The 15,900-nt window shown below is 42.6% G+C and overlaps 1 protein-coding gene across 1 annotated transcript in view; it reads right to left on the bottom strand.

The window, feature by feature from the left end:
* The window catches only part of PAPSS2 (3'-phosphoadenosine 5'-phosphosulfate synthase 2), a 52,749-nt gene extending 38,083 nt beyond the window's left edge, over window positions 1–14,666 (bottom strand). The window contains exon 1 of the mRNA XM_029283599.1: window positions 14,547–14,666. Within this exon, the coding sequence (XP_029139432.1) occupies window positions 14,547–14,573 (27 nt within the window). The 5' untranslated portion in view covers window positions 14,574–14,666. The remainder of the gene's footprint in view (window positions 1–14,546) is intronic.
* Between the last annotated feature and the right edge of the window lie 1,234 nt (window positions 14,667–15,900).

The following is a 15,900-nucleotide window of genomic DNA, read 5'->3' as shown; positions in this document are numbered from 1 at the left end:
TCAGTAAAGGCTTGGCAGGCAGCTACGAAGTTGCTGCCAAGAATTCATTTGTCTTTGGCTGTGCTGAGCAGTTTTTCAGGCCTCGGCTGACTGGTTGGGGGGTGTGGGTCGGACGGGGGACAGAACAGCTGGCTCCTGCATGCTGCTGGCGGCGATGCTAGCATCCCTGCGCATGCACAAATGCATACTGGGCCACGGCCCATAGGTTGGGGACCCCTGAACTAGAGAATAGGTGGAAAGTAAAGGCCAAAGTGGTCCCAATGGTGAGAGGAGTAATTAGGGCTGTGACTCCTAAACTGGAGGAGTCACTCCAACAGATCCCAGGAACAACATCAGAGCTCTCTGTCCAGAAGCGTGCAGTGCTAGGAACAGCTAAGATGCTGCAGAGAACTCTCAAACTCCCAGATCTCTGGTAGAAGACTTGAGATTGAGGAAGACACAGAACACCCATATTGGTGAGAAGGGGGATTTTTATTCATTCGTTCTGTGGCTTAAGGTAGACTAGAACCTGAATCTCCTTTCTACTAGTCCAAGGGTCTTCAAACTTGGCCCTTTCATGACTTGTGGACGTCAACTCCCAGAATTCCTCAGCCAGGCACACTGGCTGTGGAATTCTGGGAGTTGAAGTCCACAAGTCATAAAAGGGCCAAGTTTGAAGACCTCTGTACTAGTCCAACCTCTTAATCCCACACTGAGAGGGAACTAACAATCTCCATTGCCCGACAATTTAAACTGCAATTTATAATCTTGAGTGGAGTCTCTGGACCATTTTTTAAAACATTTGCAGTCATTTTTTTCCTAGCCACCTTTTTGTACCGATGAAGAGAATTTTCAAAGGCTCGTCCTCTTCGGTGGTCTTTTGATGGATCCCAGTGAAAACATTGTGCAATAATTTTTTCCTCTCAGCTATACTTTTGATAATGTTCCTTCAAACTGCACCCTAAATATTTTATTATTTGCAGCTAGTTTCAAAACCCTGATTAATCAAGGAATCCTAGTCAGACTCAAGTTAGTTTACTGTTAGATTTTCTTCCCACCTTTATTTTTGGTTCAACAGAGAGTAAATGCTCTTGCCTCTTATTTTCCCCACAACCCTATAAAATGGTTGGGCTGAAAAAGAGTAACTGGCTCAAAAACATCCAGCTGACTTTCATGGTTAAGGAATGATTAATTTTCTCTCTAGCCCAGCACTTTAGCTGCTACACAACACACTGCTGAAATACTGCTGAATCATATTAAAGGGAAAGGCTAAGATTTCCACGAACTGTGATGCAAAAAGGGATCAGACTAAATGGAGTGAGATCACAATCTTGAGGCCCGTTTCCCCTTTAGATAGAGATAGGTTTCTATAAGCATAAGTATATGAAACATTGATACTTTTTTCAGATTTCATGAGTTAACTCCTCAACAGATAAGTAATCTGCTTCTATATCTTTACTATGACTTTGTCAATTACTTCAACTGTTAAACTGTTAAAATAGAAGCTCTAAGACAGAGGTCCCCAACCTTGGTCACTTTGACTTGTGGACTCCAACTCCCAGAATTCCTCAGCCAGTCATGCTGGCTGAGGAATTCTGGGAGTTGGAGTCCACAAGTCATAAAGTGGCCAAGGTTGCCCCCCTGCTCTAAGAGACTGATCACCAGAGGGAGATGTCTATGGAGATTCTCAGTCATCCAGGTCATGGTTGTCATACACATTGCACTGGAGTTTTCCACAAATCAACATCACAATATGTGAAACGCCATCGTTTCTCAAGGTTGTATCATTTGGGTCCTTACAACACTTATACTTTCAGTGCTACTGTATGTTTTGTAACATAGCTTATTCACCTGAGCTACTCATTCTTCTGATTATTGAGCATTTTCATTATTTTCAGAATTGTTATCGTTCCTCCAAAAGTAGCCTAACTCATGCCTTGCAAGGCTTTGTAACCTAAAAAAACATACTATTGCAGATAGCTGCCACCTATCCTTTCTTGTGAACATTACCCAATTGAGTAAATGTCTACTTTTAAAATACCAATTCCAAAAAATACATTTTAAAAGGCATTTCTGGATGTTCACTAGTTAACTCTGCAAACTACAATCCTCCCTTCAATATACCCTCAAGAAGTATCAAAAAAGAATTAAAGAGGAGGCTTGCAACACAGAAACTCTAGTGGAAAAAGCAAGGTATAAATGCCTGAATTGTGTAAACCATAAAATGGTAACGGAGGCACAGTTTCTAGTTAAATATATGGTTTACCACAGTTATTTCAAAACTTTTCTCTGGTTGGCAAAAAAGTCTATCCAGAAGATCAGATATACTTTTGATGATACACAGAATCCTAAATTTACCACCTAGCTCTAGTTTTGAAAGCTCCTCTGAAATATGGATCTTTGTTTTCAAGGTGGGTCTTTCTTTCTTTCTTTCTTTCTTTCTTTCTTTTTTCTTTCTTTCTTTCTTCTTTCCTCTTTCCTCTTTCCTTCCTTTCCTTTCCTTTCCTTTCCTTTCTTTCTTCTCTCTCTCTCTCTCTCTCTCTCTCTCTCTCTCTCTCTCTCTCTCTCTTTTCTTTCTTTCTTTTACCTTTGTGTTAGTGCTGACTCTTGGAGACTGCCTGGAGTAGTCTCTATAGTTTTCTTGTCAAGATTTTGGAAGTGGTTTGTCCTTATCGACTTCTTTCTAGAGCTGAGAAAAAAAATGGCTCATCTAAGGTCACTCCGATGGGCTTTGTGTCCAAGGAAGGACTAGAATTCACAATTTTCTAGATTCTAGTCTGATGCTTTAACCACTGCATCAAACTGTCTCTCAAAGGTGGGCGCCATTGGAAATTTACAAAAAGAGACCAATGGTTAATAAAATAATTGTTCATAATTTTACAATTAGAATTCCATGTGGGTGGAAAAAGAGAAATTTCATATGGGTTGGACCCAAATTTCTATAAAAAATTTTGTTAGCCCGAACTTGGACAGAGCATTACATAATTGGGTGAAACATGCATTCAATCAAGTCTGTTATTTTATGTATAGTTCTCTGATATAAAACAAAAAATATTCTACAATGAACATGAATGTTCCAAAAGTGTTTAGGAATCTGGGTTTACATTCCCAAGACTATGATTCTTATTTTTGTTTAGTCACATAACTCAGTGAGCAAAGCACTTTCAGCCTAGCTTGCCTCACCAGCTGTTAATGAGAAAAACACAGGAAATGAAATGTGACACACTCCGTGTACTGAAAATGTGGCACTACAATTAAAAACTGGTCACATTCTCTTTTGTAATTTAAGGCACAGCTTATGGCATGTTGTGGCAATACTACTACTACTACTACTACTAATAATAATAATAAAGTTGGAAGGGACCTTGGAGATCATCTAGTCCAGGGCTTTTCAACCTTTTCACCCATTGTACCACTTTTAGGATATGGCAACATCCGAGTACCACCAGTCGCTTAGCAAGGTGTCAAAAACTTGATGACCCCCGCAAAAAAGGAAAAAGGTGATAAAGTATAGGTAGTCCTCGACTTACAACAGTTCACTTAGTGACTGTTCAAAGTTACAATGGCACTGAAAAAAGTGCCCCCCAAGCCACAGCCGAGCAAGACACCTGCCCGCCCACCCGGTGGCGCTCTTTCTCCAGTCCAAGGTTTTCATTGTTGTGAGCATTTCTGTTGAGGATTGGCAGCGGGGGTGGGGTGGGGGGTGTTTGGTTTTTATTCTCCCCGTCTGCTGGGTAGTTGCAGCAGGTTTTGGTCACTTCACATGACCCTGGGACACTGTGACCATCATAAATATGAATCAGTTGCTAAGCATCTGAATGTAAATCACAAGACCCTGGAGATGCTGCAACATTCCAGCTGATCGGCGCTTCTTCAGGGCTCAGCACCGAGCTCCAGCTGGAGCTCGGCGCTGATCCTGGCGTTTCCACTGAGCCCTGACAGTCCCAAAGAAGCGCCGATCAGCTGGAAAGCGGCACTGATCCTGGCGCTTCTACTGAGTCCTGACAGCCCTGCAGCTCCAGCCATCTCTAGCTCAGGCTTGTGCAGTGCTGCCACCAGTTCAGCTCATTCCCCTCCCCCACTACCACTTTTCTAGGATGGTCGCGTACCACCTGCCAGGTGCCAATGTACCACAGGTGGTACCCGTACCACTGGTTGAAAAGCCTGATCTAGTCCAGCGGTTCTCAACCTGTGGGTCGCGACCCTTTTGGGGGTTGAACAACCCTTTCACAGGGGACGCCTAAGACCATCGGAAAACACATATTTCCGATGGTCTTAGGAACCGAGACACCGCTCTGCATCCGTCTCCGCATGGCCTCCTCCACCATTTGCAGAGAGAGAGACAGAGAGGCACTTTCGCTTCCCTTCCCTCTCTCTCTCAAGTGGACTTACCTCCTGCAGGGCTCCTGATTGGCCCTGCGCCCGAGTGCCCCACCCCCTGGGAGAAGCGCGGCCAGGGCCTTCAACTATAGTATTGCGGATTTTCACGATAAAACCTGCCTTTCACTCTGCAGGAATCACTTCTTGCCTTCAAAACAGAGAAGGGCCAACCAAGCAGGAGTGACGGACGTGATTTCAAACTAATGAGTTGTTTACATGCCTGCTGAGCCCGAACTGCCCCCCCACACATACAAACACTCCAGAGCACCTCTACCTCACACCCACAACAGAACCAACACACCCGCTGATGCTCGCAGTTGTCAACAACACCTCCAGTGGCCTCCGGGCCTTCCTAGGCTCCAGCCTTCCTGCCCTGGGCTTTGGGGGCAGAGTTCGTGGGGAAGCGGAAAGTGCAGCGCAGGCTAGCCCCACCGCTGAGCTCTGGCTGCGGCCCTCCGGACAGGCCGTGGCCTCCCTCCGCGTTGCTGCTGAGCGTGGCCCCTTCTCGCCTGACTCTCCCTGCGGCGCTCCCTCCCCCAGCGGCCTCTCAACGGACAGGCTGGCCTGCTTCCGGCTTCGGGAAAAGCGGCTAGGCGAGGTTCCGTGAGGCGGAAAACTGCGGCTGGCCCAGGAACAGGGTGGAGAGGTGAGGCCGGAGCGCGGCAAGTTTAATGCGGGGGCGGCGGCAGGAGAGAGCGCCAAGGGGCAGCCGGGTGGCTCTTCTGAAGATCCCGGCGGCACCTCTCGAGCAGCCCGGGAGGACCCTCAGCCAGGCCGGGCAGGAAGGTCACCCCCTCTGGCCGGGGCAACCAGGAAGCTTCGGCTCCTCCCCGTCGCGGGCCACTTCGGCCTCTCGCCTGCGGTCTCACCTTGCCGGGGGCCCGGGACTTGTAGACCCCTGTGACTTGCCGCCGCTCCCGGCAACTGGACTGAGCCTGCACGGCGGCAAGGCCTGGCACCCGACCAAAGCTTCCAGCTGCGCGGAGAAACGCGCCGGGCGGCACAACTGGGAGAGGCGGCCGCTCCCTCTCTTGCCGCCGCCGCCCGGCCCGAATCTGCTTGGGGCAAAAGAAGCGGCCGCTGCCCAGCGCACGGAACTCCTGTGTGTCCCAAGCCCCCCATTCTCGAGAGAAAGAAGCCGCTGCCTCCCATCCTGCTCCCCCTCCCCACCCGTTCGGCTGAGGACATGGCGGAGGCCGGGCCGGCGGGGACCCCCGACGATGCTGCCGTAAGAGAGAGAGAAAGAGAGAGAGGAAAGAGAGAGAAACAGAGGAAAAGAGAGAGGAAAGAGAGAGAGAAAGAGAGAAAGAGAAAGGGAGGAAACAGAGAAAGAGAGAGAGGAAAGAGAAAGAAAGAGAGAAAAAGAGAGGAAAAAGAGAGAGGAAAGAAACAGGAGAGGAAAGAGAAAAAGAGGAAAGGGAAAGAGAGGAAAGGGAGAGAGAGAAGAGAGAGAGGAAAGAGAAAGAGGAAAGAGAAAGAGAGAAAAGAGAAAGAGGGAGGAAAGAGAAAGAGGAAAGAGAGAGAAGAGAGAGAGGAAAGAGAAAGAGAGGAAAAAAAGAGAGAGGAAAGAGAGAAAGAGAGAGAGAAAGAGAGAAAGAGGGAGAGGAATGGCGCTTCTCCAACCAGGCTGGACAGAGCCAGCGGAGCGGCCTTCCTGCCCCCGTCCCCGGCCAGCTGGATGGGGGGTTGGGAGTCACCACAACATGAGGAACTGTATTAAAGGGTCGCGGCATTAGGAAGGTTGAGAACCACTGATCTAGTCCAACCCCCTGCTCAGGCAGGAAACCCTATACCATTTCGGAATGGTGTAGTTTCTCAACCCTCCCTTCATATTGTTGATTATTGGGCAATGCTCAATGCCATAGATATGGTGTTGCTAAATGTTACAGAGGAAGGACAGAAATCTTGAGATGCTTTCCAAGTAGCCTTGTCTGACTTTGCTTTCGAGATGTATTGAATTTTAATTTCCAAATGCCCAATGTTATCAAGAAATTTGAAATCATCTCCAGAAAACATCACACTGGGGAAGATTTCTCCAAAATGACCATCTTAATTGAAACCAAACCTGTTCTTCTTGGCAACATTAAAATAATAAATAAACAAATTTAATTTATTTCCAGCTTATTTCCAGTTTAGGCAATTGAAAGGAAGGAAAATTGACCATTTACAAGACCAGCCAAATCCTAATTTATGTTTTTGCTGAATCTAACTCACTGACTCTTCTGTCCAGCCATATTGATAATGTCATCTACTGACCTGCTACTTGTGAGATAAATGTAAATATCTATTATTATGCAGATACTCTAGAAAACATCTACATCTTCGTTCTGCATGCTTTTCTCACTAACCTTGGTTTCCCACACTCTTTCACCAAATTACTTTTCTTCATTGCACCAAGTTTGAATCTGCAACTCACATTATTTTAGCAGACAACTATAATTCTTCCCCCATGCCTATAAGATATTATAAATGAATTACCGAAGCATTTTTTTAAATTTCCACACAAGGATATCAGATGAGGCCAGGATACCTACTTGACCATCCTCACCTGTCTAACTTTGATCTGTGTGACTTTCTACTATAATCTATCCCCTCCCCATGAATGAATGATTGCATGGCTGGTTTTCCAAAACACAAAACTAGTAATACAAGTTTAGGGATAGTTATCTGCCTCCTGCACCTACTCATTGTCACTAATCATTAGCTACCTGAGCTTTCCCCATTCATACTAAAATAGGTAGGAAAAAAAGAGGAAGGAACAAATATTAATTGTTCCACTCCAGAGAGAACAATTGATGCTAGGATAATAAGAATGTGCGGAGTACACAAAAGCATTCTTTGTTCCCTGCTTGATATCTGCTCAATACAATCTGGAACTCAAATTTTTCATATGGAAGTTAAGTTTTAAATCTTGACTCCCTTAGTATTTCACTCCTATACTAGACAAGGGATTCTAGCAACCTAAAAAAAGTGACCTGTTTCCAAACAATCTAAACAAATATAGAATCCCAGCGGGAAACATAATTCCTATTGGTTATGCAAATTCAAGTGGTGTTATGATTAAAGATCAAGAAAACTAGGTTTGAAGCCTGTCCACACTTTTTGCAGAACTAGATAAAGCTGAACCACCTTAGTCTGCATAGAACTTTTATATTTTTTTGAAAAGTTTTGCACATCATATTGAGGACTTGGAGAGTGGTGTTCCAAGTGCTCAGGATATAATCTTACAAGCAAGTTAATAAATTACAAGTTCCTTGTATGTAATAAAGTAACTTTGGAGAAACAACCATTTCTATTATTTTATTATTTATTATTTTGCATCTGAATTGAAAGTGGAATGGGCATTCATTTTTCTGAGTTCTAATAGCTTATATACAACCTATTCTACTACCAACAATAAATCGGCTTTATTACTTTTGTGAAATAACCCAATATGTTTAACCTTTGAATTGCATAAATTAGTTTTTATACAGCCTTGATAAGTTTTTATTATAATACACCTATGCAAACAGTCTAGGTTGTGTATGGCAAATAAAATTTAGTTTTGGATGACTAGACAAAAAATGGTTATAAAGAGATATAGGTACATACCTGTCCATATGCATGCCTATATGCATGGAGGGACATACAGATATATATTTCCTCCATAATTCAGAATTTATAATACAGGCAGTACTGTCAACATTTTGTGAAGCTATTTGCGAGATAGTGATTAAAGGTCCCTACATTGAATACTATTTGATATGAATTTTGTAATATATTCTTATCTGGGACAATGGCTCTAAAAGGGAAAGCATATCCATATTTCCTTGTCTAGGATAGGTACTTTAAAAATCTGTATGAAGGAGCTGCAAAATCTAACCAAGCACTAGATGGCAGTAAAGAGTGAGTTTTCTTTCTCTTTTGCTGCCACCCAGTGGTCACCTGACTTTTTGCAGTCCAAATCTGGTAGTCCTATCTGTATGTAAAATCACAATGTAGTAGAATTTAAACCTTACAAAAATCAGTGATCAAATACTCACTTGATCTATCATGTTGTTAACAATAAAACGGCCTGAATAAATGAATGGTTAAATGAATTAAAGCTTGTGGTTTCCTAACACACCTCAGTGCAATGAATGCACATAGCATGAAGTAACCACAATTTATCATCTTCTGACAACAGTAAGTCCCAAGAGATTCCTTCTCTAATGATTTCTTTCTAGCCAAAGAGCCTGTCTAATGAAGAGAGGCTACAAAACAGAGCAGTAATGAAACCTTCCAATTGATATTGTACAAAACAGAGCACTATTCTTCTGGGACAACAATCAAACAAACTTCTTGTATATTTACATCTTGTCCTGTGTCTTCTTCCCTTTCTTGTCTGGACACATATTCTTTATTTTAAAATTTAGGATATACTTATGTTTTTGCTCCCAATATAAGTTCAACAAAATTTCTAGTCCCCAAATGCTTATTTCCCTGATCTGTATTTATTCATATTATATTCTATTGTGATTGTTATTCTGTGTTGTGTTTCTATTCCTGTTGCTGCTTTCTACCTGTTACTCTGTTTCCTTGCCCCAAAAGAACATCAAAAATCATTTTGAATCCTTCAAAAACCTTCATTTGAATCCACTGTTCTTTCATCCAAGGCTGTCAGCTTCAGAGATTATTATGGTAGCATAATAAAACCTGGCCAACTTTAGACACAATTCTTTACCATTAGGTCTAGAAGACTGCATGTATTTGCAGGAAAGTTAATCCCATTTTAAACAACAGAACTTCCTGGTCAATAACCATCAATATACCCAAGAGAAAATATGTTGATTTGAATTAGAAACCAACCCAAATTTAAATTGTTTTAAATTGCTTTGTTTTCATAGCACTTAAATATGCTGATTTATGTTTACCTGAATAAGGTCCTTATCCAGGAAGCACTTAAAATTGTTTGCTAAGTGATGCAGGTCACCAGGTAAAATGGAGTGTAATTTTCAAACTATTTTTGTTCTACGGAGGGATTGGATTAAAAACAACAAAACATTACTGATGGAACTTAATTTTTATTATGTTACACCCAAAATAAGGTTTTCAGTAATTTTCATGCCTAATGTTTGGAACTCTGTTTAAAAATTTGCATAGGGCATGTATTATCTAAGATCAAATCTTTTTAAAACATGTACCATGTGAAACAATGATTGTTGTTTAATTATATTATTTAACTATAAGAAAATGCTATTTAAGTATAAGAAAATGCATCATTTTCTGACCATCCCACACAGTGAATATGGCATCCAGAATAAAGATAAATATGGTTTATAGAATTAAATCTTTTTAATTTTAGATTCATAATTTCAAATAATTATGTGAAATCTGAAAATGTATGTTCATGAATCTTCACAATAGGCTCATCAAAACCATACATTGTTTCCTAAGAAAAAGCAGCTTTTCTTCATGTTTTCTAAAAGCTCCAATCTGGTGGGAAGGACTCCCAAATACTTTGAAAACACCCTTTTAAATGGGCAGCAAGAGAGTTTTCTTATGAAACTGAAGAATTTTTCTAATACATTTGGCAGTGGCTTCCCTTAATGTATTTCTCTTGTTTAATTATTTCAATTGTATTTCCAACCCTCCTGACTAATAGAAATCAGATACCGGTAAATAAAAATAAACATGATCTAGTTTGGTGGCCATCCTGCACATAGTAAATGTATTTGTATGAGCCTTCAAAAGTAAGAAGGCTCAGACAAATACGTAACACATTAACCCTACAATATCAATCAATGAAACAATGAAACTGAATATGAATAGGGAAGCTAATACAATTAGGGCATTTCTTAGGCTAGAGCAAGCTCACTTTAAACAAAACCATGCTAATGCTGAAGGAAAAGAGGACTATGCAAATATTATATAATGCATTGTACCAAAGATAGAAGACATACAAGACAATGAACTGAAGTGATGTCATTTAAGGAATGAATGCAACAGGACATTCTGGATGATGATGGTGATGATGACAGCAATAGCAATAACAACAGCACTTAGACTTATATACCATTTCATGGTATTGTATAGCCCTCTCTAAGTGGTTTACAGAGTCAGCATATTGCCCCCATCAATCCGGATCCTCATTTTACCAACCTTGGAAGGATGGAAGATTGAGTCAACCTTGATGAGCCTGCCAGGATCGAAGGAATCGAACTCCTGGCAGTGAGCAGAATTAGCCTGCAATACTACATTCTAATCACTGTGCCACCATGGTTCATGATGATGATGATGATGATGATAATGATCTTAGATCCTCACAGTATTACACTTCTCTCCCTCCAGTTCCTAATATATACATTTTGATAAATGGATTACTTATTTCTGGTTTAAACTTTTGTTAGCTATGACTCAGATTATAGGGAGGCAGAATTTAAGCACTTCTCAAAGATGAGTGCTGGCAGAGTTGCCACAGTACTTTACTTCACTGTATGGAACTTTACTTCACTGGCAAGTGTAACTTTTCCTCCACACTTTGCCAAGTTGTGGCAGAGTGATACCCTGCACCAGGCAAACATCCTGGCAGAGTGAATCAATCATAAGGTGATCTATGATAGACAGATAGACAGACAGATCTAGTAGTCAAGACATCAGGTTAGAAAGCAGAAGACCATGAGTTCAAGTCCTGCTTTAGCCACGAAAGCCAACTGGGTGACCTTGAGCCCGTTATTGTCTCTCAACCCAAGCTACCTCATGGGGTTGTTGTGGGGAAAATAAGAGGGGGAAGATGTGTTGGATATGTGTTGGAGTTATGTGTAAAAATAGTAAATGTGGTATACAAAATAAATAAATAGATTAGATAAGAGACAGACAGATACACACAGAGAGAGGGAGGGAGAGACTGGATATGCATGAGAGAGATGAGAGATATGTGTTTCATTACCCAACTAGGTAACACATTGTCTGAATTGGAAATGAGCATCTTAGTTGGGAAATGAAATGCTTAGAAGAAAACACTCAAGGTCAACTCTCAGCTACAAATATTCTCTTCAGGTGGATACATGAAAGACTCCAAATCACAAGAATTTCATCTGGCAAGTGCAAAAACAATTAGTTTAAAACTAGTGAATTTTTTTTACAATGGTTGCATCTTTTTTATTCTTTGACTTGTACATGTTTGTCTAAATGGGTTACTTACTGAAGTCATCTTAATGGGCTTTATTAAAGCTATTCTAACCACTGCAACAGTCTTTCTAGGAGAGAACCATGTTAGACTCTGGTATCAAAACATCAGGAAGAGTCCAAGAGCACCTTTTCCAACTAACAAATTTTATTTAAGGCTCTTTCGTGAGGCCTATGCCTCTTAGCAAAAATTGTTAGTAGGAGAAGATGCTACTAGATTCTGGGAGATTTTTGCAACAATTTCTATGCCATGGTTCATTTCTAATTAGATTTCTATGGTGGGGATAACAGTTATTCTGGCTACCATTACTCAATGTTCTGTAGATGTTATCTCCCTGTACCCTGTTTTTATAACTGAACCATTGCCAAACCATACTTTTTTTTTTTTTTTAAACTACTAACACAGTTGTTCTTGAAAGCTGAACATCCGATTTTGCTGGCAATTAGAAATCCAAAGACCAAACCAGGGGTCTTCAAACTTGGCCCTTTTATAACTTGTGGACTTCAACTCCCAGAATTCCTGGCTGAGGAATTCTGGGAGTTGAAGTCCACAAGTCATAAAAGGGCCAAGTTTGAAGACCCCTGGACCAAACCATTAATGGGTGAATGTTAACATAACACAAAGAAGTAAAACTCAAAGAAGTACACAGAATAATTATCCCTCCATAATAAGGAATAATTATGGAGATTTGGATGGAGCTTGTATTTTCTTCCTCACCCCCAAGTACTTTTTTTCTCTATTCCTCACATAAATGCAAAATTATATTTTTAACTAATACTCAGAAGACTTGGGATCAAATCCTGCCTCAGCCAAGAAATTCACTGGGGTAATATTGAGACCGGGCACTGTTACTCAGTATAGCTAATCTCAAAGAATTGTTGGGGAGATAAATTTGGAGGTTGAGGTACTCAGCTATACCATCTTGAGTTACTGGACAAAAAGCAGAATCTGAACTCTGCTTATTTTATCAAATGTGTATACGAGTTTAATCTAAAAAAAAAAAAGCAAACTAAGAATATTATACAAAAAGCAATAGTTGTTTTTGGGGTTTTTTTGCTTTAAAATTTTCTCTTACTTCTAGCTCAGCACTTTGTTATGTCTTATTTTACAGGGCTTAAAGGGGAAGCATAGGTTAAACTCCAAGTGCAATGCGAAGAAATTGCTCCTTAGTCCTGAAAGAACATGAATCAACAAGTGCTGTGCAGTCCTGTGTAAATATAATGACTGAATACATACGGAGTACTTTTAATTTAAGTAACCACAGCACTACAAAATAGAGGGAGCTTTCCACAGGCCTTGCCTCTGGGACTGAATTTATTTATTTATTTATTTATTAAATTTATATACCGCCCTATCTCCCTTACGGGACTCAGGGCGGTGAACAGGCGATACTAAAAACCACGATAAATATACACAAGTTTCTGTTCTAAAATCAAATTAAATAACAGGCCTGCTCTAAAAACACCCCATACAAAACCCCCACTAAAACATAATCAAACTACGCCAGGCCGGCCGCACGGAATAGATGGGCCTTCAGGGCATTACTTATGTATCCTCTGAATTCCAGAAAGAATGCAGATGAAAACAAATCTGTAAATCTGCTCTGAGATCAGCTGCTAAAGTCCCTGTTGGAGACTTCAAGGAGAGGGGATCACTGAGAGACACGAAAACTGCTTTATTCTAGCATGCATGGGGGCTTCCTGATTGGCCAACTGCTATTTATTTACTTATTCCAGCACTTTTGTTCTTTATTCTTTAAAAAAAAACCTTTGGGCTCAGAGATGGAGGACAAAACAGAAATGTAATAAATCAAATACATGTTAAAGACAAAGGAAACTCAGAGGTATCTACTACTGCTTGCTTAAAAGTGTAGGCCAATGTGAATGGAAGAGCAAATGGATGGATGCATTAATATTACTGATGATTTCCATTTTAGGGGATATAGCTCCACTGGACAAAGTTAATCCAAAGCAGTGGCTCTGTTCTCCCTCTCCCTCTCTCTCTCTCTCTCTCTCTCTCTCTCTCTCTCTCTCTCTCACACACACACACACACACACACACACCTGTGTGAGAGATTTGGAAAAGAAATATATCTGAATTCAATGGCATAAGAGGAACTAAAACATCCTACTGATGTAAGCAAGCTGGAAAACACACACTTCCAAAAGTAACTGCTTGAGAGGAAGCTGATAAGAGAAATTTTTCAGAAACCTTTACCCCATGAGGTAAAATTTGCTGTTCATGTCCTTCTCATATCTCTAGGAAGAAGCAGAGTAAGGAACAGGAAGTTCAATCCTCCAGATGCTCACAATTTCCACCTACTTAGGGACTTTTAGGCATGTGTACCTCCAACATATCTGGAATCACCAGGAAGACTGGCTTAGCCTAAATCCTAATGAGTTATGAAAGGGCCAGTACAGAGTTTCCTTTTACTGGCACATATCCAAAGGAGTGGATCCAAGGGCTGGGCTGAAGGCTTTTATCAGCGTCAAAGCCTTTGCCCTAAAACAAAAAACAGAATTATTCTGGAATGATCACTGAGTAGGCTCAATGCAAGTCTGTTTAGAAGCATGGATTCCACAGATCTGAGACTGCTTTGCATCCCTAAGAAACCTGCAAAAGGTCACATCACTCTCCTCCATCCCTGGCATCATCTCTCGCTTCAATCCCACCAGCAAATCCGACCCTTTCCCGGACTCCCGCGGGCCCCAAGTGCCAATTTTTCCTCGCGGCAAAGTCCCACCGAGAAGCCGGTAGAGAAAGCTGGTTGCTCAAGCGGCGCGCCCAGGTTGGCATCCACCAACCTGCTGCCGCTGTTGCTGCCCGGGCTGGAGATGGGGGAGAGACAGCCCAGGTCAGCAGCCAATCAGGCAGCAGCTGGAGAAGCGAGGATGATGCGCGCGCGTAAGCGCGGATCGGTCTGCGTGGGTGAGCGCGCGGGAGGGTTGCGTGGATATAACGCCGGGGCGCCCGCTCGGCGCGGGCAGCACTCCGGTGGGCCGGCGAGCGCGGAGGCAAAAGTTGGCGAGGCGGTACCTACCACCCTTTGCTTTTTGATCTCGGACATGGTGGCGTCGTCGGTTTCCTTGGCTACGGACACGAGCAGCGTGGAAGAGGGAGCAAAGGCAGAAGGAAGAAGCCAGCAGCAACAAGGGAGGAGAAACGGTGCCCGGCGGCTGACTCCTGCTGAACTGAGCGGCAGCTGAAAGGCTGCGAGGGAAAGGGGGGTAGTAGGTATTAAGGGCTGAGTAGACACGTAGCACTTCCCAGCCCACGGCCGCACTCCTCCCCTTGGCTCCTCCTCTCGAGGCGACAGTTACGGAGCGGCGAGAGCAGCTGGCCGAGGGAAGTTGAGTTGTGGGGAGTGGAGCGCCTTTGTCCCTCGCGCGCCTGCGCCCTTTCCTCTCGCCGGACGCCCAGGTGGCGGCGGCGGCGGCGGCCAGATTTTGAGAGAACTTTTCTGTGTGTCTGTGTCTGTACCGTTGGGTGGTAGAAACGGGTTGCGGCAAGCAGACAGGCTCGCCCACACCTTTCTCTTTTTTTTAAAGGGTCCAGCCGCGGTTAAAGCAGAATTAAAGGCTGTGCTTGACCGAGTAATTCATGTTACCTTTCGGAAAATTCCATAGCCACGAGGCGTGAGAGACTTGCGTGAGAGAAAGGGAGGCAAAGAGTTTGCCTTTGCGCAAGAGTCCTGGTTCTCTTGACCTTTCCACTCCTTACCTTTTGGCTTGCTTTTCTGGAAGCTTCGCCTCTCTCCCGCCCCCACGCTGCTTCCAATTTAGGTGGATGCTTCCCTGGCCGTGAACTTGCATGTCCTGAGGGGGCTGCGGATTGCTTTGGAGGCTGCCAAACAAAACTACTTTCTTGAACGAGCATCCTCCCCCCCCCTACAGAATTGCACAGGAATCCAGATGACAGATTCTCTTGCTTCTTATCTTTTCCAAGTTTCTCTTTCCAAATTGAAAGAAAGCTGCTAAGAAGCCAAAGATGCCAAAGTTGAATAGTTGACCATTGCAGGCACAGCCATTTGAAGTTCACAGCTGATACCTGGCCAACTTTACCTTCTTAAGTAGACTGCTTAGTTGTGGGAAGTTAACCCAGAGAAGGAAATATTAAAAAGGCAGGAAAAATATTGTTCACCAAAAGGATTTTTAAAAGCATTTTTTGAAAAGCAGAAACCAAACCTGGCCTCATATCTTTGCCCAGGGCAGTAGCTAGTCTTATACATATGCAGATGTGGAACCATCAGGAAGTTTGGAGCCAGGGATCTCAAGACAAAAGAAGCTCTTAAGAGTCATTAGCCCCATCACCTGGGAAGCAGGATATGATAATGGGATTAAACCACAGATATCAAGGCCTAGAAAAACACTCAGAAATAGCCTCAAAGTTCATGC

The sequence above is a fragment of the Protobothrops mucrosquamatus genome, unplaced genomic scaffold (assembly GCF_001527695.2).
Source record: "Protobothrops mucrosquamatus isolate PMUCROS unplaced genomic scaffold, P.Mucros_1.0 scaffold149, whole genome shotgun sequence".
Taxonomy (NCBI): domain Eukaryota; kingdom Metazoa; phylum Chordata; class Lepidosauria; order Squamata; family Viperidae; genus Protobothrops; species Protobothrops mucrosquamatus.
The sequence above is the reverse complement of the archived record's forward strand: the minus strand, read 5'-3'. Positions and strand labels throughout refer to the sequence as shown.